This window comes from Symphodus melops (assembly GCF_947650265.1).
Source record: "Symphodus melops genome assembly, chromosome: 15".
NCBI lineage: Eukaryota > Metazoa > Chordata > Actinopteri > Labriformes > Labridae > Symphodus > Symphodus melops.
This window is the reverse complement of record NC_136705.1, coordinates 13,162,559-13,188,203: the sequence shown is the minus strand read 5'-3', so window position 1 is coordinate 13,188,203 and position 25,645 is coordinate 13,162,559. Positions and strand designations below refer to the sequence as shown.

Genomic DNA, 25,645 nt, shown 5'->3' with positions numbered 1-25,645 from the left:
AAAAGCTTAAATAAACGTTGCTGCTCCCTGCATGTGTGTGAGTTGCTTATTTGTATCTGTGCCAAGGGGCCAAACAATGCTTCTCAACCAAACAAAGTGCTAATGCCCTGTCACTTTACTCTCCCTCTTCCTCCCCCCTTCCTTTCCTCTCTTTTTTTTCCCTCATGTTCCCTCTGTATAAGTGAATGTGCAAACAGTTCATCTCATTAAAATCAATCTAAGTTACTCTAATAAAAGGGTTAATAGTGTCTTTTTCCTGTAAGAAAGCCGTGGCCAATCAGCTATCAGAGGTTATTGTACAAATTCTCCAGCCTGCTATTAACTTTTTTTTCCCTGAAAAGTTAACATCTATCTGATTATAGACCTCCTGAGCCCTGAGCTCAGCTCCTCTGCAAGATAGGAGGAGAAGAAGGGGGAATGGAGGAAGGGAGGAGGGTGGAGGCAGAGTCAGAGTCAAGAGGAATGGAAAGGCAAAGGGAGAAAAAGGAGTTTTAGTTTAGCTGTTTTGTTGGCAAGATGTAATTTGTTGTGACATGTCATTGATGAGTCGCTGTGATTCCCTATGAACCTGTTCTGACCATGATTAAAGGCATGGTGTATTGTGTGTGTATGTGTGTGTGTGTGTGTGTGTGTGTGTGTGTGTGTGTGTGTGTGAGTGTGTGTGTGTGTGTGTGTGTGTGTGTGTGTGGGTGTGCGTGCGTGCGTGTGTGCGTGCATGTGTTCCCTGTGTGAATCAAGGCAATTTGGAGCTGAACTGAAACAGACAATAAGGTGTGCAAACTAAACTGGTGTGCAAACTGGTGACAAATTAAAAATGTGTCACTATCCTGCGCTATGACAAGTTTACTGCGACAAGAACACAAAACTGTCCACACATACACAAACATGAGTAACTTTTTTTATCCTCTTTATTTAAGAGTATTACCATATTTAAACTTGTATACATTTTTAAATCAAAGACAAATACTTTCATGTCAAGATTTATCAAGCAAATGATAGGAAGCTCTCAGGACATTATTACACTAAAAAGGGTTGGATTCCTTGCGCAGCATCTTAAAACTCTCCATACTGAATGAATACATCTTCACGTTTTAGTGTAAATAACTCTTTTATGTTTTGTTTTACTGTCTGCACACTGAGACAGAGAAATGCTACAGCGATAACAAATACAGAAAGAGACTGAGTCTTTACCACGTTTACACATTTAACTTTTAGTGTGATAATCTCCCCACCTCGACACACAAGAGACCTCTAGGAGGCTAAAACGTGTGTAAATAGTATCTTTTACCAAACACCAGTAATTAGATATAGAATTTGGCATTCACGCCAGTCGCAAATTAAAGAAGAGAGCTTCCTGTAAACAGAGAGTGAGAATGTGTCTACATCATTAGCGTGCCACAATTATAACATGGGAGCTAAAGATACAATTTCTCTCCCTCAGTGAAGCAAATTAAGCAAAACCCTTTTTTTTTTTTTTTTAGATGAGCGGCTGTTGTACTCATTCTTGGATCAGAAGAAACTACATGGTGTGATCTGAGCATATTCACAAGTAAAACATTGAGCTTAACTTTGAACAACATAAGATACAGTAATAATACAAGTGTCTCATTCGAAAGACTTTATGAACAGACCACAATCTGAGAAGGTAAAAAGACTGAGAGAAAGCATGAGGAAGAGCATGAAGGAAGAAGAAAAGCTTTTTTTTTTTGCGTGCAAGCACGTCATGAATGAATATGTATTTCATGTAAATTGTGCATGCAAGGCAGATTGTAATGGTCGGGGCGAGACTTTGCATTTTTTTGGTCATGCAAACATGCCCACGTGCAATCAGAAGACGAAGAGAGACAGACAGGAAATGCAGGGGGGATTAAGTAATGGAGAGGCTGTGGCAAATATTTTATTCACCTTCAAAATGTGCACAGCATTCCTCTGAAAGTACTCGTATCAGGAACAAAACGAGGAACCCCGTGAGACAAATCACAGATATGAGCCAATATGAACCAATATGAACCAGTTGATGATGTGCACACATGCTAATCAACAAAAAGCAGATATATCCAGAGAGAAACATATAACTTATGACAGTTTATCATACTGTTTTATGACTCAAAATCTCTCATAGCCTGACAACATGGTTGGTTAAGCAGACGTGTTCTTATGTGTGAGAGGAGAGGAGGTGGAGGAAGTCACTTTGTTTTCTTGTATTCCTAACTCTTTCTGCCTGTGACACCAGGCCTAATCCAAAAGCAAACTGGCCCCTCACTGTGGGAACCTGATACAATTTCCTCTTTTTCAATAGGGGCAAACTCAGGCCACTGAGAGTTTGCTCATTGCCAACAAGGCAATAAAAAGTCATCCACGGCCATCACTTTCTGCTGGGCGAGTTGCTACATGTTGTGGCCACTGCCATAGAGCTAGGTTGTAAAGATGTGAGTGAATCTGAGAGAGGGGGGGGGGGAGTGTCGTGATTGGATGCTGACACACCAAACATCTCTTTCCCAGGTAACAACAGATAATAATGTTTGAGAGGTTGTAAATCCAGTTTAGGCTGAATAAACATTCCTACTGGCTACGCAGAGCTGTCATGGCATGATTTCTCAAGCCCTTTTGGATGAAATTACATTTTATGCCTTTAAATATTGATTTTCACAAAAGTTTTATGCTCTTAATACAAAACAGATTTTTGCACATGGACACATGCTTACACAAACTTTGGTAAAACCCAACAAGGAACACACCTCTGAACTGGCGAAAAAAGACTGTTGTTTGCTGACAGTGAGCAGGACGCCTCAATAGACTCCCAAACAACCCTCACCAGCACATTGCCTTTTCCTCCCTCACTTCAGGATTTTTATACACACATATACTGCTCCAGTCAGCATCAAATTGTTTTCACTCTGGGATTCTCTTCATTCCTCCTTATCGTAGGCTTTCATTAAACTGCTTCTTTCTGTCTTTTTCTTCCACTTTCACCACCTTCCTCTCTCTGTTTCACCGTGTTCACGCTTATAGGAAATCAAAGAGAGATTCTTGTTTGTCTGCCAGCTACTGTACTTACTCACATACACACACACACCTCCAGTAATACAGACTCTAGACTAATCAAGGGAACCACATACCTTTTATCTACCCACACAGCCTCACATTTAAACAGATTACCAGTAAAGCTGGACACCAGAAAGACAATTACCGGCCTAGGGATCTGCCTCAATAACGTCTAGACAACGTCTAGACAATCTTTGCAAAAACTAAGTCATGTTTCTCTTACTGGTTTGATTATCCATCTTTAATTTTTGGCTACAAATATGAACTTTCAATTTGTGGAGAAATTAAAGATTTTCATAAATTCCACATCAGACCCCCACTAAATATTTATGATTTTTGAAACTGCAAGTTGTCAGAGTTAAACTCTTACAGTTGTTGCCAATGCAACACACATAATCTTTAAAGTTGATGTACTTATGTAGGTGTATCTAATTCTCTTCATGATGAGTCTCTAATTTTGCAAAAAGCATTCTAAAGAGCAGCTCTTGGGATAGAAAGCTATTCAGGAGAGGGTAATACACATACAAACACACACAATCATACACACAAACACCCACAGTTCTCTCTTCCAGTCTACTGGACAATCGGACCAATTAATCAGTGACTTTGAGGGGCCATGTGAAGCTGAGCGATTGGTTGGGCCAGATCTGGTTGCTGATTGCCTGGTACCCCTGTCAATGTCCCCGTTTGCTCGCCCCGGATCTGGAGACTGGCCAATGAAGAGGCAGAAAGCAACAGCTTGTCTGTGGCCTGACCTTGTTGGAGGCCACAGAGGTTGGAGGGTGGATGGATGGATGAAAGCATCAGAAATATTCAAGCCTGATCGATGGGGATTTAAAGCCAGCCGAGGTTACATACCTTGAGATAAAATGAATGGGCTGAAGCTGAGTTAGGATATTCAAAACCATGACGAAACAGAAAAAATCTCTATCCCAATGTTGTAGAGCAACATCCTAAAAGGAGTGCAGGCTAAATTCCCCATCCTCAATCTAGCAACTGATCAGAATTTCTCCTTTTGCACTTTATCATTTACACACGGCTGTCATTTTCCTCAACATAGGAAGCTCAAACGCTGTAATTATTTCAGCACACCAAGATTGATCTGCAACTGTAAATGCAAGGAACAGGGTATATATGAATATTATCTGAATCGGAATATTAAGCGAACTGTCAGACGCAATCTAATTAAACCATCTTCTAGATCAAGTAGGCCTAAGCTGAGGTAGCCTATAGCTGAAAACTAACGTCAGCATGTGACAGTGTAAAGCAATACAATAGGAATGGTGATAATTGCTGCCTACCACAGAGGCTGCTGGTTTAATTAAATATGTCCGATGTAGTCAAGTAAGAAGCTGGATGTTAACAGAAGCATTTCCTAGCTTAAAGTGATACAATAGGAAAGGGGCAAACTCCTGGTTAACATATTGGTTCAGGATTCATTGAGAATCAATTAAATAAAAATAGCGATTACTTCACCATTACTATATGACAAACAATCTGATATACAGCAGTGTAACTTTACTTCAAATGGCATGTCCACCATGTGAATATGGTTTTTAAGGGCAACACACGTCTTTATTTTTGCAGTGGACTACTTCCCTGTATAAGACCAGGGAATAAGCCACAAATAGATTAGTTCAGTCTAGTGGTAAATATCTGAATGCATTTCAATGTGAACGTTCCTCAAAACCCACCAGCCAAGGTAAACAACCTCAGATAGATAGCTATCTCGTCAACAACTAAAAATCCCAAATGTTCAGATGTATGCAGACACTAACACACTGCCTTACAGGGAGCTATTTGACTTGGCGCAAAACACTGTACTCCTTACAAATAGTCTGGGTAATTGGTGATACATATCTAATGAAGCCAGTCATCGCCTCACTCCCTGGATGCTTCTGACGAGTGGAGAGGGTAACCCCGTAGCTGCTAAAAAAAATACAGCAAACACTCTGCTCAGCGAGCATCCACACGGCTGCAGCTGTCCGATTCCCTGCCTGAATGTTATTCTGTTTCCCTTAGAGAAGCCAAGGGGTGTCCTTACAAATTCACACAGGCAAAGAAGAGTACTTTATTCTGGGAGAAAAAGAGAGGGCCCGGCTCATGTCCATGAGGGACCCCCCTCTATTGCAATGCATATATGATCTGTTAGCTTTTCCTCTGCCCTTTGAGCATTACTCTTCACAGAAAGCATGATCCAAGGCAACAACAGCTACAATGAGGCTATTCCAGAGGGCTTTTGGGTATTAAACAAAAGGGCCTGTTGGTAGGAGCTAGCTCACAGCTGGGCTAATAGAGTGGGACTAATTAACTACAGGGTCGCTCTCTCCAACTCTCCCTGTCGAAGCTTGCTGGATGTTTACAAAGATCTCCCGAAGAATGGGAGGAGAAAAATAAGAGGCTTTCTTCTTTGTCTGCTCTTTTACGGAAAGAGGAGACACCCAGAACTGATTTTAATGACATGTGTGAAGCAAATGTGATCCTCCCTCCATTTTTTATGGCTGCCAATGGAATTCAGTGCTAAAAAATACCACCGGCATTGTGGTCAGAGCATAAACACATAACTAAGGAATCAGCATGTCAGCATTATCACCACATGCAAAAATAATTTTGTATGCTTTACTCAATTGCTCACGTTCTTGCAGTAAAACTGCTAAATCACTCATAACACCTGCTACTGAAAAAAAGGTTCCAACAGAAGTTCTACTTCTGCAATCAAGTTTGACGACACAAACACACACAGTCCTCCAATCTTACGCAATTTTGAGCTTAAGCTTTCCCACCACTCCTTCAGCTCTCGCCTTTGAGAGTGAATGCTGTGTTTCCAGGTGGAGATGGGGATTTTTGAACCGATGGGCAGTGAACCGTTCAGAGAAGAGGGCGCAGTGTAGCATGTGTTTGTGCCTCAGAAAAGAAAAGGGCTGATAGAGGAGACCCAAGTTCTCTTGTTGAAGGCCTTAACCATTCAACATACATCCTCTAAGCTGTTACCGTCCCCTTTAGGGGGAGGATACAAGCAAGAAGAGGGCAAAAGATAGAGAGGTAAACAGGGAGGAATTTGAGGAAGACGAAGAGCAAGATGAGTCGTGGAAGAATAGTAGGATGGAACTTCAGACTGAGGAGGAGGAGTGAAAGATAGATGAGAGAGGACAAAGAGTTTATTTAGAAGAGAAAAAGATGGTCATTAGCTGTGTAGCTCAATGGGTAGAAAAGAAGAAATGAGAGAGTGGAAGAAAGTAAAAATCAAAAGAGGTGGGGAGGGAAAGGTCAGGGAGGAAGTAATCTTTAAGAGGTAGAGAGGAAGGATGCTGGGAAAAATACAAGGATGAAACATGGATAATGGAAGGAGGAAATAAGAAAGGAGGTAAGAGAGTGAAACTGAGAAAAATAAATAGAAAAGGGTCAACAATAACATGATAAAAAGATTGAGAAAGAAAAGTCAAAAAGTGAAAAGAAGAAAAATATGTCAATATTACAAAAAAAAAGAAAACTGAGATGTGACAAAAGAAATGTGAACATTTGGGAAGAAGGGGAGGAAGCTAAAGGAACAAAGAGAGGTAAGAGAAAGGGAGAGAAGAGGAATAAACAAAGGTAGTGTTTTACAGCGTGTGGGAGGCATAGAAGAAAAAAGGGGGAGGAGAGAAAGGAAAGCACGGGGGTTCACTTGTAGAGAGAAACCGACTGAGAGAAAAAATGAAAGAGGGAGACGCGAGAGTAGGTGGGCGACAAGGGAAAACTGGAGAAGAGAGGGAGTGCACAGATGAAACAGAGAGAGAGGGAGGGATGAGAGAGACAGCAGGGTGAATCTGTCAGGGAGAGAGCGAGTAAAGTGCCAAACAGATAAATAACCAGCTTACTGGGATTACAGAGTGACTGGCACACAATTTGCCAGAGCCAAAATGACGTGGCAAGTGATAGCTCTTAACCCATATAAACCTGAATGCAGTCCAAGATGTCCCGCGGTATTTACTGTTGTTCCAGCATCCTGCGCTGCCGTGTTTGTGTGTATATGTTTGTGTGCTGATATAAACAGTACAAAAAACAAAACAATGACACACATATACATGCAGAAATATGTGTGTTTTCAGGCCGATGATGAAAAAGTGTTCAGTGGACATAAATGCTCAAATGATATGACATACGCGGGAAGTATATGGAAGCCTGAACAATATACCAACAACTACTATAACTATATTGCAGAAAGTCAAATAATGTAAAGTAATATGCTACTTTAAAAGCTTGAAAGTCTCTTACCAAGATTGTTGATGTTAAAAAACAACAAAAAAACTGTTTCCATCAGAGTGTTGCTTATCACTTACACACACTCTATCTCACTTTTTATCCTCTAATAACTTCGACAACAAACAAATATCTACAATAGCAGATTAGTAGCGAGGGAGGGGAGTTTAAAGAGAGTTGTGCTGAGATGGAGAGCAAGATATGATAAGAGAGACAAAGAGGAGAGGAGGCGGGCCTTCATAAGGAGAGGGCCTATAATTGGAAAGATGTGAAAAATGAAGTGTCAGTTTGGTCAATACAGGGTAAAGGTCACAGAAGCAGGAGCTCAGACTCGGCACAGAGCACGCTCATTAGAGCGACCAATCAGATCTTGCCTGGCTGCCCCAGACCATTAGTCATCAGAGGAAGAGGCGTGCACACACAGACACACAATATTGTTTTGCCACCCCCTATTTAACTATAATTTCAATATTTTTTCTTGTTCTCCTCTTCCACATTTTCTGTCCATCTTTTATTTTTGTCTCGTCTCATGTCTCACCTCTCGCTCGCTCAGCTCCTCTCTGGAGAAAGACAAACAGTGTATGAGAGCAAGAGAGAGAGATAATGTGTGTGAAAGACAGAAAAGGAGAGGATGAGACAGTGTGAGACAGACAGAGAGACAAAGAGAGACACAGAGTGTGTGTACGTGTATGTGCACGTGTGTGTGTGTGTGTGTGTGTGTGTGTGTGTGTGTGTGTGTGTGTGTGTGTGTATATATGTGTTGCCTGTATAAATGGCTGCTCAGTGGAGTGGAAGGCATGGCGGTGCTCTCCGCTCCCACCCAGACTCTTCCTCCTGGCACTAGCAACCCTGCAAACCGCTTGCCTTGACAATGCCTTCAATAATATATGAAGTTGCTTTTTTGCCTACAGTTTGTGTGCAGCATAGCTCCCCCCAAACACCATCAACACCATCCCATTCTCCCACCACTGCTTCTTTCTCAAACACACACATATTGTATAATGCATACACAGCACAGTTGTCTGGCCCATACACAGTGCAGACTAATGTGTCAGGTCATTTCAATTTAAGGCTAAACATAATGTCAATGAAAAATAAATGAAGTAAATCATAATCAGATCCCTGCTACATGTTGCTACATGTTCTGTGCACAAGATTAAGTGACTGTCAAAGATGTCAGGGACCTCAATAGCTATTTAAAAAAAGATAAGTAAACATGAATGATCATCTGAATGATCTGAATGAATGATTTTTCAACAGCTAAATATCCATTGAGGAATCTGTAACACTTAGAATAGGCCTGAATATCCCAGCACAGTTGCATGCAGCCGTTTAATACTGAAACATAAAATATGTCATCGAAACAGAGATGATAAAAAAGAGCAGAAAGAGCCACCTACTTGTTAGTAGTTCTGCAAGCTAAGTAGTCAAACAGTACATAAAAACACTGAGCACATATAAACAACCAAACACGCTCAGGTGTAAAGCAAACTGCATGGTTAAGAACTGTAGTAAGAAATAATGGATTGCCAGGGTAGAAAAAAAAACTGCTCCCTCATTTTCTAACCTACTAATGTTTTGCTGAGCAGCAAAAAGTCCAAACAGCTTGAAAAAAGCCTGTGCACATCATGTTTTTGTACATGGATGATGTGCAAAAACATATACTCATCAACTGTTTTCAAATTTCTAATCTTTTCTTTTAGTAATCATGATCAATATTTATCAATCTCTCATTGCTGAACTCCCACGTCTCCATCATCTGAGAGTAAGAAAAAGATTCAGACACTGACCCTGTTCGCTGCTGTTGTCGCCGCTGTGTGATGTGTGTCCTCCGCTGGACGGCCCCGGCGTTCCTCCAGAGCGCGTGGACGCTGTGTCATCGTGATCTCTGTTCCAGGACGTCTGTCGCACGGAGAGAGAGAGAGAGAGACATAAAATCATCAATTTCTAACCTCCAGTGTTCTTCTTCCGTCAATGAGTTACATTGTTATCATTTCACGTGTGGAAACTGATTTTTTGGTAGGCATAAAGTTCTGCATGCAAAAACTTGTAATAAGTAACCAGGAAAATGAACGCACGAAACAGACTTCAAACTTAATTCATCATTTTGCCAGTTGTGCAGCGTGTGTGTCCCTGCAACATGATTATGGAATGTGAATTATTGCGGCTCAATGTAGAGAAAGGCTGAGAGAAATAGCGAGTGAACATGTTGTATTAGTTCCCAGCTTTCTGAGGCATGCAATCCACGGCTGCCTCCATTTGGCTCAAACCACTAGCAGATGAAAATACAAAACAGCTACAACTTAAGATAGGCCGCAGCCTGCGCCAGGGAGTGATGTCATCCAAGCGGAGCAGACCAAGAAGAGAGAAAGAGGTAAATAACTCAAAGTCTTGGTACATTCATATAAATACTGTGTTTTGTCCAAAAATGAAACAAAAAGTGGATGACCAATCCCACTAATGTGGATTTAAATTTCATTTCGAGGAAGCAGAGCCAAGACGGAGACATAACCAAATAAGCTGAAGTTTTCCCACAGTCCCTTTTCATATACAAAATGAAACAAAAGTATTGTATGACGGACCAACCTGAAGCTTTATAACTTCACATAGACAAAGAAAAAAGGTTTCTGTATTACCACGGAACTCATTCCCTTCTCTGTGACTTCAAAGTTGCACATAAACACAAGCAGCTGACTAGACTTGAGAGACACAGGAGACATGAGTTTATATATAGTAGGCTGTGTGTGTGTGTGTGCATGTGTGTGTGTGTGTGTGTGTGTGCGCGTGTGTTCAAGGAACAGTAGGGAGCAAATGGTCCTGACAGAAGAATTACACACACACAAACACACACACACACACACACACACACACACACACACACACACACTCACTCACAAAGGTAAGTAGACATCAAGTACAAACACAGACACAGTCAGAGAAAGAAACAGAGTTTTACACATCTTCACATTTACAGATGTAGTGCTACAGACTTACACACTGCCCAATACACACACAAGTCCCACACTGCCCCATACGAAGCTGCTACACATTATTGAAACCAAACCAGATGTAACCTCTTATCTCTGCGGGCCTCTGAAAAGCCACATTAGCACTGAGGACAGGAGGGGAAGAGAGACTTGAAAATAGAAGGAAATGGAATCTAATGTCTTATCACACGCAGCTAGCTTTCACAAACAAACACACACATACAAACACTTCTCCCTGCCCCGATCCATCGCCTGCATGAGTCTATCTTTGCACTGTCAAATCAAATGAAGCAGATATCAAGGGTGCAATGTGGTGTCTGCATCACACTTTTAGGGCGACGTGACGAAATGAGTGATAGAAAGCCACACAGAGGAGAGGAACACACTGGGGGACAACTGGTTTCAATTGGGACACTCATAGCTGTGCTGCACATGGGAGGAGTGTTTAAAGTCGAGTTGAGAATAAAAAAAATAAAGGATTTATCCACGACACAGGACTTGTTAAAACAAAATGTAGATGAAATAAAGTAACAAAAAAAGAAAATACAAGTCAGCAAATCCAACACATTTGGGCTCTATTAGAGCTGTTTGATGTTTCTGAGCTATGAAATTATAATCCAGTGCTTACATGGACGATTTAATCGTTGTTTTCCAAATTAAGCTTTGAGGCTTTGCAATAAAGAGGAAAGCCACAGCATAAAGGCATGACTAGAATGGCGATTGGGTAGATAAACGTTGATTTTAATTTGGATAAGATACCAAGAGGGGCTTTTTTCCACCTCTCACAGATTCCTTTCTCTTTTTCTTTTTTCTTTTTTTTTTTTTTGCTGAGCTCTAAACACAGAAAAATGAAACACCCGAGCATGACCGAGAAAACTCCAGAGAACATCAGAAGTGAGGTAATCCAGACCACATGCTCAGCACGCAAACAGTTAACACGAGCTTTTGCTAGCTTCTCTAAAAGTACTTTTAAAAAATGAGGAGAATTTTGTTTATTCAGAGCTCTGTGAAGACGAATAGGACAGCACCCCGGGGACATAAAACAGCAAGTACTCAAAAACCCTCGAGTCTAAGCCTGAAAAGAAGGATATTTTTTCTTGTTTTAATTCTGAAACAAATTCCACTTGAAAATATAATTAGAAAGTGCAGGGGGAAATGGCAAACTACTGCATTAGCTGTAATTGAACAAAAGAGTGCTTTGCCTGTTGGGAGGTGGCCTGCTGAGGCCCCATGGGAAAGGGGGCGGGGCTGAGACAGGGCCTGGTGGCATCTCCGCGGGGACGGGGAGTTTATTTATAATCACAGGCCGCCCTTGGACTGAACAGGCCTCGGTAGTGATCTAACACGCAATTAATACACACACGGCTGAGATCACACAACACACATACCAGTACACGCAGGTCACACATGTGTGTATATGCACACACCCATGCACAAACACACTCAAACGCTTCTTTTTTTGGCACTTCATGCAAACACTTTTCATCTACCTTTTGCAAACACAACTCAGAACTGCCATCCTTGCAGTGCCTATTTAACAAAAGCACACCTTGACCACAAGACACACACACCTTGTGCCAACAAGACATCAGCACACAATGTAGGGGAGAGAAAATAAGAGTTATGTAAATTCAAAAGATGAATAGCTACATAAATGGAAAGCTTGGAAAATGGAGAGCGAGAGAAAGCTGTACACACACAGCTACACACTTGATTTATTCTATGTCCCCCTCATAAGCCACCATGGTCTCTCACCCTCTCTCTTTTCCACCTCTCCCTCTACCCTGTTTAGGATGTAGAGGAATTCACTGCTTAATTGTTTAGTAAATTCAATTTTCCACATTCTATTCTGCATAGCTTTACTTAAAGTTCTTAAATCTTCTGTGCCAAGCCAAGGGAACCCTGTATGCGAGCATTGCATACCTTTTTTTCCCCCTTTTTTTTATTACCATCTCTCCTCCCTCCACCACCCTAATTCGCCATGAAAAGATTTTCCTTGCTGGAAATTCTGATTCCGCTATGATCGGTGAGGCATTCCAATCCGATGCATTCTCATTGTGCTGCGTCTAAGATGCAAAGGGGGGGGGCTTTCCTTTCTGTCTGTGCCAGGCCCCCATATCATACAAGCGCTCATGCAAGAAATGTTGCCTTGCCAATTCATTTGCAATAATAAAGAAAAAATGGTTAAGGTTGTTGTGCTTTTGCCCCTCCACCATCCTCACTCTGTAATATCTTTTGTGATGATATGGATATTTACTTTCACTCTTTGCCAGTGAGCGTGCAGGAATAATCATATGTGCATACTTAACGGCACAGACATAAATATCCAAATAACCCCCCACATGAACACCCTTCAGTGGTGGTACATCTGAATCAAAGATGACAGTCAGGCTACTCCATCCCCCAGAATGCTTTGGTGCATGTGTTCTCTGCGGTTGTTTTCTTTAACACCATTTTTGACCTTTTGCAACAGCGCTGCTTCCTGGAGTTGAAATCTGCGAGAATGCCATGTGTTGCTGCAGCGAGATGGCCTGCAATGAGCGTGGACACATTCTCGCACTCAGCCGAGTGCTGGTGGGGAAGCTGTTAGTGAAAGAGGCTGAAAGGCCAGCTATTGTAAACTCTTGTTTACTTTGCTTGCCACTGTGACTAGATAAAGCAGGATCTGCCTCTCTGATAACCGGCCAGGCAAGTGCTCGCACAAACTACGTCTGCTTTCTCTGCTCTCTCCACCCCTCTTCTCCCCTCGCTGCAATATTAGTGCCTCCGAAATGAAAAGAGGGGCTGGTAATGGTATGCGTGGTGCAAAAAAAAAAAAAAAAAAGGAGCGAGAGAGCAAAAGACCCCCCTTTTACTCTCCCTCCCTCCTATTCTGTTATCCACTCCCCTTCCTCCATAACTCTCCACAATAGACAAAGAAAGAAGAAATAACCTTATAATTGCTGAAGGGGGCGAGGGAGAAAACTGGATTTGGTCTCTTGAGTAAGTAAAGTATGCTATAGTGAATAGCTATAAGGTACTCTTCAATCGGCTTTTCAAAAAAACACAGCAGGTTCACCTCATAGGCAACCAAAGATAATTACATGTTTGAGATAATTACCCAAGCTTTCAAAGTCCATTTAAAAGACACTTACGGAAACTGACAAACTGATTTTCCTCTCTCTGTGGCCTTTTCCACTTCAGGCTTCCCTTGTTTACTCTCTGTGAGCTGAAATCCAAACAAAAACATTAACTTGAGTGCCCCCCCCCTTCCTCTACGCTATCTTACCCCAAACAAAAGCATATTCCTTTGTTTGTGTTTGTGAATGAAAAGGCAGGCGTCATTTCTTAATGACATGTTTTCCTGTGGTTTCCATGTTAGCCTAGCCTAGCCCATAGCTTAAGCTGGGATGTTCTCGGAGGATCCCTTGGAGACGGGCTGTTTGTGATGGCGGCCATTGTCAGAGGCTCGCAGGGGGTTAAGGGGGGAGAGGAACTTTCCATTAGCTAAGTACACATGTGTTAAGCCCAGGTTATTGTTTACTTAGCCAAAGAAACCACAGCAGGCCTCAGGGACAGACATGGCCGCCCATCAGAAGTAACACGAGACACAAGCCAAGAACATTATTTGGGATTTTGTCGGGATCTCACAAAACACCTGTAGCACCAATAATCACCAGTCTCCAGCAATACATTATCCTTAAAAAACTTCAAAATAAACCACCTGAAAAAACCCAGAACTTAGATGTAACACAGATGGAAGAATATGATGCTCCTGACATGTTATTCTTTGAAGTCACTCTGGCCTTGATTCGTACAATCAGAATCACCCCTACTTGATATTCCAACACAAAAATGAAGAGGCTAAGAAACACACGAGTCACGTGGTCACTCCTTTGTATCACTTGTTGAATCCTTAACAGCAGCCTCGCATTCACTCCCTGATGGAAAAAAGGGGAGTCGAGGGAAGGGGGAGGGAGGAGCGGGTGTAGAGGAGGGAGGGGGCAAGTGAGGGTCAAACCTCTCCTCTATTCAACTACAAAAGCCGCTATTACCAACAATCAGCGGCAGGATTGAAAAGTTTGTATTAAGATCAGCAGCGTGCCACTGTAGGAGAGAGGGGGAATGAAAAAAAGGGAGCGAGAGTGTGCGCGGCTGTTAAGTCGGGTGTAACGCGATCCATACTTCAACGAGAAGCAGATAGATTAGCGATAGCGGTGTACTGATTAGGAAAATAGTGGCTGACCCCAGCGGTCAGGGTTTCCATTGAGTTAGGAGGCCTGGCGAAGAGAGGGGGGCAGGGGTCACTCTTTGACCGCCAGAGTTACCTAAACCAACACTGCTGGGTCTCTCTGACCTGGAAACCAGCACTTGTATGCCATAACAGTGCCAATTGTTGGGAAAAGATACAGCGATAGCGCTATCCACAGTAAATTCTTACACAGTGACCACAACACTGAGCTCACAGAAGCAGGGTCTTTATAGGCTAGATGGAGGGGGGGGCGTAGGGGAAGAGCATCAGACGCTGAACATACAAATGATATGTCAGATTGTCTGCTTTTTTGCTTTTCTTTTTACATGAATTCAACAGCAAAAACAACAGCCACCCTCCAAAAATGTAACAAAGCCACTCGAACCTCTTCACTGAATTAACTCAACAGATCAACTGCTGAGCGTTCAGAATCACTTAAGATTCTCTCACATCTGCGAAAAAGGCAGGCGGAGAAGATTTTTAAGGGAAAATTTCAATTATTTCCAGCCCCACTTCAGTGTGCATGGCTCAATCAAGACAAGGAGCTCTTGAGACTTGGAGTGAGTCCTCAGCACTATTAGTAGTGTTCTGCTCTACAGAGAAGAGCCCAGGTCCACAGAGTTCATTAGCAAATTGCTTCGCCCCTCCCTGTGCTCTCTGCGCAATTAAAGGCAACAGTGCAAATGACGTAGAGCGGCGTGGAAATACCGCGCCGATTCTTTAAACTGAGGTGAACATCAAATGGGGAAGCAATCAGTTGAGCGATTGCTGCCACATTTCAAAAACAGCAAGGCAACTGCAATGGACGCAGACATATTCAGTGTGGACACGAGCTCTCGACATTAAAGTCCCCTTCAAAATATACTCATAAAGGAATGTTTCTGTATTTCATGCTTATATACAGCTGAGTTAAAGCAGGATGTATACATCTAAGGGGGGAAAGAAGGGCAGCTCAAGTGAAGAAATTACGCAAACGTGGTGGGAAGCTCTTCAGGGAGCAGCAGGGAAAGGGTTAAGAAAGTCCAACTGGTGCTAACCAGTCACTCCACTCACATAGCACCTGAGGGGGGTGTTGCATTTATCAGGCCAGTTTGAACACAAACAGCATACTCACATACACATATATGCATACACTTGCAGTCAGATGCATGCACACAGCTCGTGCACGCACATACACAAAACCCCCACACACAAAAAGACACACACAAACACAGGAGGGTGAGCCCAAACTGGCTGGGCTGCATTCACAAGCCAGCACAGAGCCTCTCTGACTTTTTCACCTCTCAGCTATGCTCTGCTTTCTTTTGAAAGGGGCTAAGCGTCCCTCCGCACTCGCCCGCACAGGCCGGCTTACAAAACAATGTAAAGACATGTAAAGAATATTCCGAAAATTACGGTTATGACGCAAGAGTGCATAATGCAGCAAGAAAAGTCAGCGCTGTTGAATTGTTGAGTTTAATAAATTCAAAGTATTTTTTTTTTTCCTCTGACATTTTTTTTCTCCTCTGCTACAGTCGCCCTACTGGAATAAATTGGTTTATGAATAAATGAGCCTGCTTTCTCCCTCTTGTTAACATTGTTCTTTTGTGCAAATTTTCAGCATTTTTTTTCCAGTCCACTTCAACTTTATGCCCGAGGGCATATATTAAAAATACATATGGAAAGAGATAATGCACACACAACGCTAATTCGTTAAGGATGTCATTCCCTAACAACTGGAGATAAGATGTCATTCAAAAATAGCCCACAAAACTAAAAAAAAAATATATTCAGCTGCAAGTAAGTTATGAAACACAGTGCCATTAGATTGACAATGTAAGTATTCAGCAGAGAGACTGTTTGGATATGCCCATTTACACACAGCCTGCTCCTGAGGACAGGCTCCATGTTATCCCATCCCTCAGTATTACACTGCTGTCAAAAAGTTGTTCTATCCAAACTGTGCCCAAAGGTCATTTATATTATTCTGTCATGTTACTGTAAACACAAGTGTATGTGATTTTGCTCTGAAATGTCTATATGTAGGGACTTTTATTATGTTAAAATAGGCCATGTCTTCATCTTAAAGTCAATTAAAGATCTGCATCAGTGCCCCAAGCACAATATCATTTTCTTCATATACCTAGAAACCCAGGGGTTTTAACACACTCTATTTCCATGTATACCATAAGGCTTCACTCAAGCTTTGACCTCATAAACTGAAAAAAAAAAAAAAAAAAAAAAAAAAAACTTTTGACAACTGAATTCCCAGGAGAGTACAACACACCGTTCAAAGAGACACTTAAATGCACAAGTGGCGTCTGTTATTTAATTTTGCTTCTGGATTAAATGAAGTATTATCTTCCGGGTGATCTTTCTCATTTCCATAATCAGACATAAGGGGGCCTGAGCAGAGGAGTGGGGGTCTTCACAGTCTGCTCCCAGTCCTGCCATTCAGCCCGGTACATAAAAGCCTGTGGCTGCCTCTCTGAGTCCTCAGACCAGCCACTCAACCATATGGAAGTCCGCGGATTTAAATTATTTAGTCTAATCGCTTCATTACTTTTTATGTCGGACTATCCAACTAATCCCTTTAATTTGGACACTTGATTTTTTTTCGTCCTCCCTCATTGGCGTGGATGGGTTATAAACCAGTCCTTTAAAACTCAGGGATAGTTTTACTTATTGAATCATTGTCTCATAGCCTGCAACCCTGTCTACTGCACAAATGACTCTAGCTATTAATGGCCGAAAATCTAGATTTGCATAATTCTAATCATGGGTTGCTGTTATCATTATTTAACTGCAGTGTATGGGCCATTAGGGTCATGCCTGCGCGCGCACTACAATGTCCCCGGAGTGCCAACAGTCATTGGAGCACATAATGAAGGCTGTGGTTGTTTCTCATATCGGCACAATAGGGAAACACTCCATGGTCTACCTTTAATGCTTCAAGCTTCTATAGCTTTTTAGACAAATAAACCGCCTTATTGGCGCTTAATCTGTGCGAGAAATAAAAGAAGAGGAGATGAGGGGTCTCGATAAGCAATGTGCACTCATGTCTAAGGAAAAATACTGACAAGACGCGTAATGAACCGTGAACTGCACAGTGGAGAAAGCAAGGCACCTCAACCAGTCTGCAGCCTATCCTCCTGCTGCTGCTGCTGCTGCTGCACAACAACACAGAGAGGAGCTGATAATGACTTTTGATTTATAAAAAAAAAAAAAAACACAGAAAAATGGAAAAAGGGGTTAAATTAAAATCGACATGAAGCAGGTCAAGTTTATGGCGATGCTTTTTCCAGCTAATCTCCGCAGGTCGGTTCCAGGTTCATGTCTTAATGGGCCAATAATAGCGACATTATTCAGAAGAATTTCTCATTCCGATGGATGGAATGTAAAACGGCCTTAATCATATGCAAATAACAGCGCGGCGGAGGAGTGACCCAGAATAGCTGAATAGCCAGCAGGAAGAACACACACACGCACACACTCACACCAACACACACACACACACACACACACACCACACACACACACACACACACACACACACACACACACACACACACACACACAGAGGAAGAGAGATAGATACCTGATCAAGGGCCACCGAGGATCTCGTGATCTCCTCGCTGTCTGATTTGGAGCCTCCCTCCCTGTCGTCTATGACCAGGTCGATGGGCATCTTGCCTTTCAAGCAGCTGATGTACCGGTGACAGAAATTATCACACAGCTCGTGCACCTTAAGGGAGAGGAGGAAGCAGCGTCACACAAACACAGCCCAACAAAAATAATGGACATCATCAAGCAAAATTGACATGTGCAACCACAACACACACACACACACACACTTCTAGCTTTTGACGTGCAAAAAGAGCCCTGAAGGCTTAAAGGGAAATTTAGCGAACCCCAAATCACAGAACAATCGTCGGATTTAAAAATAGGGATTTTTTTGTATAGGTTTACACAGAGCATGCAGGCAATACATCACTTTGATAAAAGTGCAATTATTAAACATGGCCAAAAACTATTATTTTGAAGGATTTTGCCAACAGAAAGTAGTATTTGGCATAATTCTTCATCTGTACTTTGAAAGTATAAAAAAATGAAAATAGATCCATTTGGATTTCCTCAGGCTAATCAGTGTCCAGTTCCCGTGCAGTACCAAGCCGTGCCATTGTAGCAGTGTGATCCGTCCGGGCGGTGATCTTTACCTTAATTTTTTTCTTCTCTCAAAATAGAGATATCGTTGAAAATTGACAGTGACAAGAGGGCTCAGGGGCTACAACGCACTCAACAGCCGTGTTAAATTCATCATGGGTGCCCCGGGTAGTGGCCATTAGAGGAGTGTGACCCGCGTGACTGACATTTAAGGTAAACTGTTTAATTTCGTCTGATTAGTACATTATCACTGCTTGTGCGGCACGTCCTGCATGACGCACGAGAAACTACAATGCCAGAAAAAAAGGTAAATAAAACTGTGAACTGCCTGAAACATGGTTATTTCAGAGAGAGGACAGTGCATTAGACGAAAGTTGTAAAACACTCAAACTTTAGCGGCTTTGACCATGATCCATAACGATAAATCTGAGGTCAAAGTTGATCTCACAAGCTACTGACAGCTTATGATCAGAGCTTTACGCCAAATACTGCCTCTCACTACAGATGGCCGCCTGAGGCCTTTTGCCCTCCACAAAAAAAAAAAAACATTTGCAAATTCCACAAAGTTCGCCTATATGTTTCACCTTGCATGCAATTTGTGCCAGCAATAAACTTCATTAAAGCACGCTGGGAGATTTGCGCACACAGATATCGTTCCAGTTGTAACAGCTTGCGTCGTGATTAAACGCGGAGAAAAATTGTCCCATGATTGATTTTGACACTAATTATAACCGACCAGCAAAAATACATTTTCGCAAATACAGCCCATAGGTCTGAAGTGAAGCACAGTGGACAGTCACGGTGAGAGAATATTACCTTCTCCAGCTCCAGAAGATGAAATCGTAAAACTTGAATGGCTTGAATCATCTGAAAAATTAAAATCACAATAAAAAATGAGCTGCACACATCTCTTGATATTAAACAGACACGTTTTTCTCAATACAGGAATTGCAGACGAGGAAAAATATTCATGTGAATGGATTTTATGTGGGGCTGATATTAAAGTTGGACGTTATTGCAATATGGAGAGCAGGCGTACAGTAGAGCCTGGCGCTGCAATAAGCCTCAGAGTCAGAGATCTATTAGCAGGGAAACGTTCCCCTCACATCACACCCACAGTATCAAACTGTACAAGTGAAAAAGCTTGAATAAAATAACTTTACAGGCTGAGTTCAAAGGTTTGTGACAGCTGTCTAACAGCGGCCCTTCATCTGCTGATACGACCGGGGGCCATCATGATATCAAACAGCCCAAAAAGAGGAGCTTCACCTCCAATCCTGCTCAAACTTTTCAGCACAACATGGCACTCTGACACATTTCTACAGCCCGCTTATAAACATGCCCAACCACTGCTGAAGCAAAGACAGTAAAATAAATTAAATGTATCTTACCAGATTATCCAATTCTGGATTCGACGAAAATAAAGGCTTTTCTGCCCGAATCTAAAAACAAACATAATTTTATGTAAAATATGAATATTCTATATTATAAGCAATTATTAATAATAAGACATTAAATGTGACATGCGAGTATTGATGTATAATTGTGCACTGTTCATTTACACAGCACACTGTGCATTTTAAATTTTCAAATAACTTTTTATTTTCAAGTAACTTTTTGTTTTCTTTTTCTCCAGAATTTACTTGGTGCACAAACATCCACATAATGCTTTCAAAGTAAGAGTTCCAGCAGCCCGAGCATGCGGATTACAAAGAGTCAAACTTTCCTGACCTGTTTTGCAAACACTGCTATGTCTTCATTGAAAGATTCCGATGAACAGACGTCTCCTCCCGCCACCCCGGGCTCTCTGGGGGTGCACGTCGCTAATTCACATTTCTCAAAAATCAGTGCAAGCAAGGGGAACAGGGGGTGCCTGGGAACACACACACAATAGCAAATGTCACCAGAGAGAACAGCGCCGGGGTCAAGACTACTCCAGGCTAGATTTAGCCAGCCATGCTACTCTTCAACAACTCGCCCATGGGGACCGCTGCTGCAGCCCGCTTGCTATTATATTATGCAGAGGCTCTGAGAAAGGCTGCAAACAGCGGACAGACTTCTGTGATTAAATCTAGACGTGCCTAATAGCATAAAAGCTTCAGAGTCAGTCTAACTAATTCCGTGCACAGGGCTTCCTTTGGTTCCCTGGCGCGCGTATGTGTGCTGTGTGTGTTTGAAACCAGTGTGCACGTATTTGTGGATTATTAAGTGTTTTAGTCATCAGAGTAAACATGTGCAGGCTGCCTATGTGCTTAAAGTTGTGTCAGGAAAATGGCGCAAGATGGTCGAACTGTTCCTGGGGTGTTGAGCACCGTGAAAACATCAAGCTGAGGATTTTTAATTAACTCCTGTGTAAATTAATAAATGACGTGTAAATTTAGAATTTACTTTGAACAACTTTTATATGTATTTAATTAGTTAAAATCTTGCTCATCATAGGAAACATTTAAAACGTTTGAAAAGAGAGAACTTAATTATTCTGCATATAATAAACACAAAAACTTAAACACACTTTTTAAATAAATAACGTGTGTTGTAATTAAAGTGGAACAAGTTTCTTGAGCCTATTGTTTTGTGTGAAACACTGACATCAGTGAGACAGAATCCACAAGTCAACTTTGTATTTATAAGTAGTTCACGCAACACAAACGTTATACAAACAAAGAACATAACTCTGAGTTATGCTAATGTGAAACAAAAAGAGCAGCATTTATTGCGCCTCTGCAGCAGTTTTGAGCTCAAGTTTTATTTGAGCTTTTTTCCGCATAACTTGTCTTAGTGCTCTGGTGTTTTTCCTGCTACGATACTAACTTTGCAACCTCGAACCCACCCTAGCCCATCCAGGCCTGCCCGCCAGAGCGTGAGATTCCCCGCAGGACCTACCCGTATATCGCGTCTTTATCTCTCTTGAGAGCGTCGTTGACGGAGGAGCCCATACTTGGGGGCATGGTGTTGGTGTGGGCGGTGTGCGGATATTGGTGCGAGTGCAGCTGGGGCCCGTGGTTGAGGTGCACCGCCTGCATGGAACGGGCGCCGTGCGGGTCTCCGTACATGGTGGTCGGGATGCCCACCCCGTCCATCCCGTAGTGGGGCAAGTCTTCGTACTGCACATAACAAACACACGGGACCATATGAATACACAAGTTGAGTAGTGAATTAAAGTCGGTTACAACTTTACTTTAAGCAAAAGTGAGGAATACTTTACAAAAACATTGAAATTAAAACCGGTTGTGTATTTCATTTGAAAGTAAAAAAAATCAACAAACAGGGCAAAACGTATGATTAATTTTCATTACAAGAGGACATATTTGAACGTTTTTCTTTATTCAAAGGGATTTCCTGATACTCCTGCACTGAGTTGCTTTTTCAGCTTTCTTCATAATACTGACCCTCACATTTAGATAATATATATAAAAGCGCTGTCATTTTTTTTTAAGTGGTTGTCAACGTACAAAAAAATAGACACTATTGACTTGTTTAAAATGATTTAGTTTGAAGCGAGGAAAACATATTAATTAAGCAAGAACAAGTGGTAGTTTTCTTTTTTGAACTTTTTTTCACAGTCAACTTTGTTGTTCAGAAATAAATACAATTGATTTGAATTATTCAACATTTTAAAAATATGTGCAAAGAAATAAGTCTTTGGTCCACTGGCGTAGTTTTTATTGTTATCTTTAACCAGCTGTATACTTAGATTTTAACACCATCAGTTTGTTCAACAACAAATGTGTTAAACGTGTTACTTGCCGTGTTTACTGGTTTTAAAGGCTCATAACTGTACAGCACGTTGTGCTGTGTTGCTGTGCGTGGTCTCTCCAACATACTGGGATCAGTGCTGGAACAAAGTCGCATGTTGTGCTTTTGAGAAGACCTTAAACTGGAGCTGCATATATTGAAACTTTTCTACGTCTCGTGTTGCAGTATAAAATTGTTGTGTCGTCTTTACACTCTTATTTGGCAGTAATCAAATACTCTGCTGGTGTGTGTCAAACCAAGGAATGCAAATCCAAGTTTTTAAATGCCTAAAATAAAATCGTTGCTTCATGTTTGCACCTCAAACGGATTAAAAAGGGGCTTGAATTATTGATCGCGCTCTCTCGAAGTGTCAAACAAGTGTCGGGCAGAGAGTAAAAAGCATTATCACTTAAAGCTGAGCTTTTCGACCCTAAAGGCAAAGATGTGCAAACCCAAGCGTGGTGCAGCTCCAGAGCCAAACTAAGCAGCTCAATGTGTCCCGGACATCTCTGCTTTACACTGGTGACTGTCCGTGGGAAGATCCCAGCACTGTTCTGAAGCTGTCCTGGAGCGTGTATGAATCAAAGAATTTGTCATCAGCTCATTAAGAAAATCCTCCTCACATGATATTATGCTAATATTGCAAGTTTTGGTCCATTATGTGGAGTAAAACAGAGCTGATTTCGGTTTTGTTAGTAAACGCTGGGATCCTGTTGCAGTCAAAGTAGAAATGTGGAGTTTTGTTTTGCCTTATGCCCTCCCCCATTTTGCTTCCAGTAACCGTGCTGTCATAACTAATCTAAAAAACATAGCCGATTTACATATGATAACGCATCCAATGTCCCCGAGTGGGCCGGTTCGTGAAGTCAAACGAGCGCGGCCGTGCGTAATAACGTGCCAAACGACGCCAAAAATGAAACGGTCGTCTCCATGTGTCAGGAATACGACAGAAACTTTCGCCGCGAGTATGCGTCCGTGTGGGTATGTGTGTCACTAAGCCACGTTACAGCGCAGCATTGCATTCAAGCAGACATAGCAGACTTAGAGAAACTTTTTTCGTGGGATTGCCCTACGTACCCGTTGCGCCATAACCCTCCTGACTCCCTGGTCGTCCTTTCACTTTAGATAAATCCCCTCAGAGGCCAGGGTGCAGACGAAATGAAGAAAGAAAATCCAAATAAACTTGAAGATGTTTCAGCCAAAATCCCGTATGCCTTTTTCTTTCCACGGAACTGTGCAGCCAGCCCCCGCTCTCTGCGCAAGTTTAAGCCCAGACGCGGCGAAAAGGTCCTCGGCTGTCCTCTCCTCGGGGCAGCGGCGCCAGGCTCCTCTCCTAAAACCAGGATGAAAATAAAACAGCCCCTCAAACAAAAGTGGCGACTCTCATGGCTTTTTGCCACTCCGCCTGTCAGTCAAAACGCGAGGGCTTGTCAAAAGCACCGGATGAATGATGGTCCGACGCGCGTCTCCACGGGATCGGCACCACCTAAACGTTAATAGTCACAATCAGAGTTAAAAAATGAAGCAGCTCTCCTCTCGTTTTCTTTGATCACTCTCGACTCCCGGCTTGATTTTCTTATGCAAAAGCGTCTAGAGGAGATCAAGAGGAGGTGGGGTGATAATTCTGGCTTAGGCTTTCTTAAAGGAGCCACGATCGATGCTGAGCGTGTGTGCGTAGAAGTGTGTGTGGATGTGTTTGTATGTGTGTGAGTGCGTGTGTATGCATGAGCCGCCTGCCCCGTTTGTGTACAATGGATGTGTGTGTTGAGTTGAGGAGGAGCGGAGGATCTGGACCAGACTGCTGAAACCCGGAAGTAGTGGTGGCCATAACAGGTCGCGTCTTACACAACGCACCGGGCTGCAGCAAGTCGTGCGGAGAGGAGGGGGGGTGGGAGGACCCTGCGAGAGCCAGCAAGCCACAGCGCGAGCTGGAACAACACTGGGATAAACACGGAATATCAAACCATGACCCCTGCTGCAGGTCTCATCCTCAGAAAGTGAATTTATTCTGCAGTCTGGAGCCGTTTGTTATCACGGATACTTCTGAAATTTGGGGAGTAGACATCCGACATCACTGTCTGTCCTTGTAAACAGTTAATGAAGGGGTATCAACTCTTAAACTGATATTATCAGGTATGTTGTGAAGAGTCTTAATTTCTGAATTGAATTCTAAATTTGGACCGTGTATAAGTTATTGACTTTATATTATTAACAAATGAATTCCAAAAGTTTAATAGGAAGTTAATCTTCTGCTGGCTTTAAGATATCGAGGGTGTAGTGTGACAATCCAGTCTTGCAGGTTTTGCGCCTCTGGTACGTCACCTTTACTTCCATAGTGGCTTCTTGTTTACCATGTTTACATGCATCACTGCACATACGTTTCATATTAAAACATAGGCTAAACATGTCTGTATAAGTTTGAAATGCTGATAAAAAAGATCACTACAACTTTTGCTTTATCTTTGAGCAATGCTTTTATTATGAAAAGGTTGTTACCTCTAAGTAAAACGCAGTGACATATGAGAAAATATTGTCATTGAATGTTGTTCTGCATACTGATTTCTATCATTAAAACCCTACTGCGGCTCCTCAAATCATCTTTTCAGTCTAAATAACAGTTCCCATGTCGTCCGTCCTTCTCCCCCACAGCAGCGCTGAATGGGTCGCTCCAGTCTGCCCGGGCTATCCAATGGCAGACAGGCTCAGGGATGGGAGCCCCCTATTGGCTCCCCACTTGATCGATCCGGGGTTGATTGATCGGTTTTAGAACTTTTGCAAGGAGGCTCAAAACAAAACATCATCCTCGAGTAGAAAACACACACACACACACAGCGTTTTCTGTCAGCGTCCACGAGCTGCAAATTTACATTAAAACACAATGTCTGATCATTACACGTTCTCCGTCTCCTTCTCGCTATCCCCCACACACACGCAAACACACACTATTGCTTAAATCCCTTGCTTATAAATGCACACACATACCTTGACTACACTTTATACAAATCAATCTTTCGTCAAATGTATTCTCTCAGAAAAGTTGTTAACTTTATTTTGTCTCTCTTTTAATAAGAAGTTCAGAGGAGTTCCTGAGACAGTAACGTTTGATCAAATATTGATGAGCTTTAATTTATGGAGGGGAAACTTGGATTCTTGAGTCATTTGGGAAGGTGCTGATGTCAGAGCTATGCGTGGATCTAAATTAACAAAGGAGTTAATATACTGCGTTATGTCTTTATATTTGAGTCCTTCACCGAATGCAATGTGG

General features: G+C 42.2%; 1 protein-coding gene across 1 annotated transcript in view; it reads right to left on the bottom strand.

The window, feature by feature from the left end:
* The window catches only part of meis1b (Meis homeobox 1 b), a 79,231-nt gene extending 55,043 nt beyond the window's left edge, over positions 1 to 24,188 (bottom strand). The window contains exons 1-7 of the mRNA XM_079362478.1: positions 23,458 to 24,188; positions 21,529 to 21,749; positions 20,377 to 20,518; positions 20,037 to 20,087; positions 19,462 to 19,512; positions 18,080 to 18,226; positions 9,075 to 9,186 (exon numbers count right to left, since the gene is read on the bottom strand). Coding sequence (XP_079218604.1) covers positions 9,075 to 9,186; positions 18,080 to 18,226; positions 19,462 to 19,512; positions 20,037 to 20,087; positions 20,377 to 20,518; positions 21,529 to 21,749; positions 23,458 to 23,469 — 736 coding nt within the window. The 5' untranslated portion in view covers positions 23,470 to 24,188. The remainder of the gene's footprint in view (positions 1 to 9,074; positions 9,187 to 18,079; positions 18,227 to 19,461; positions 19,513 to 20,036; positions 20,088 to 20,376; positions 20,519 to 21,528; positions 21,750 to 23,457) is intronic.
* Positions 24,189 to 25,645: the final 1,457 nt, after the last annotated feature.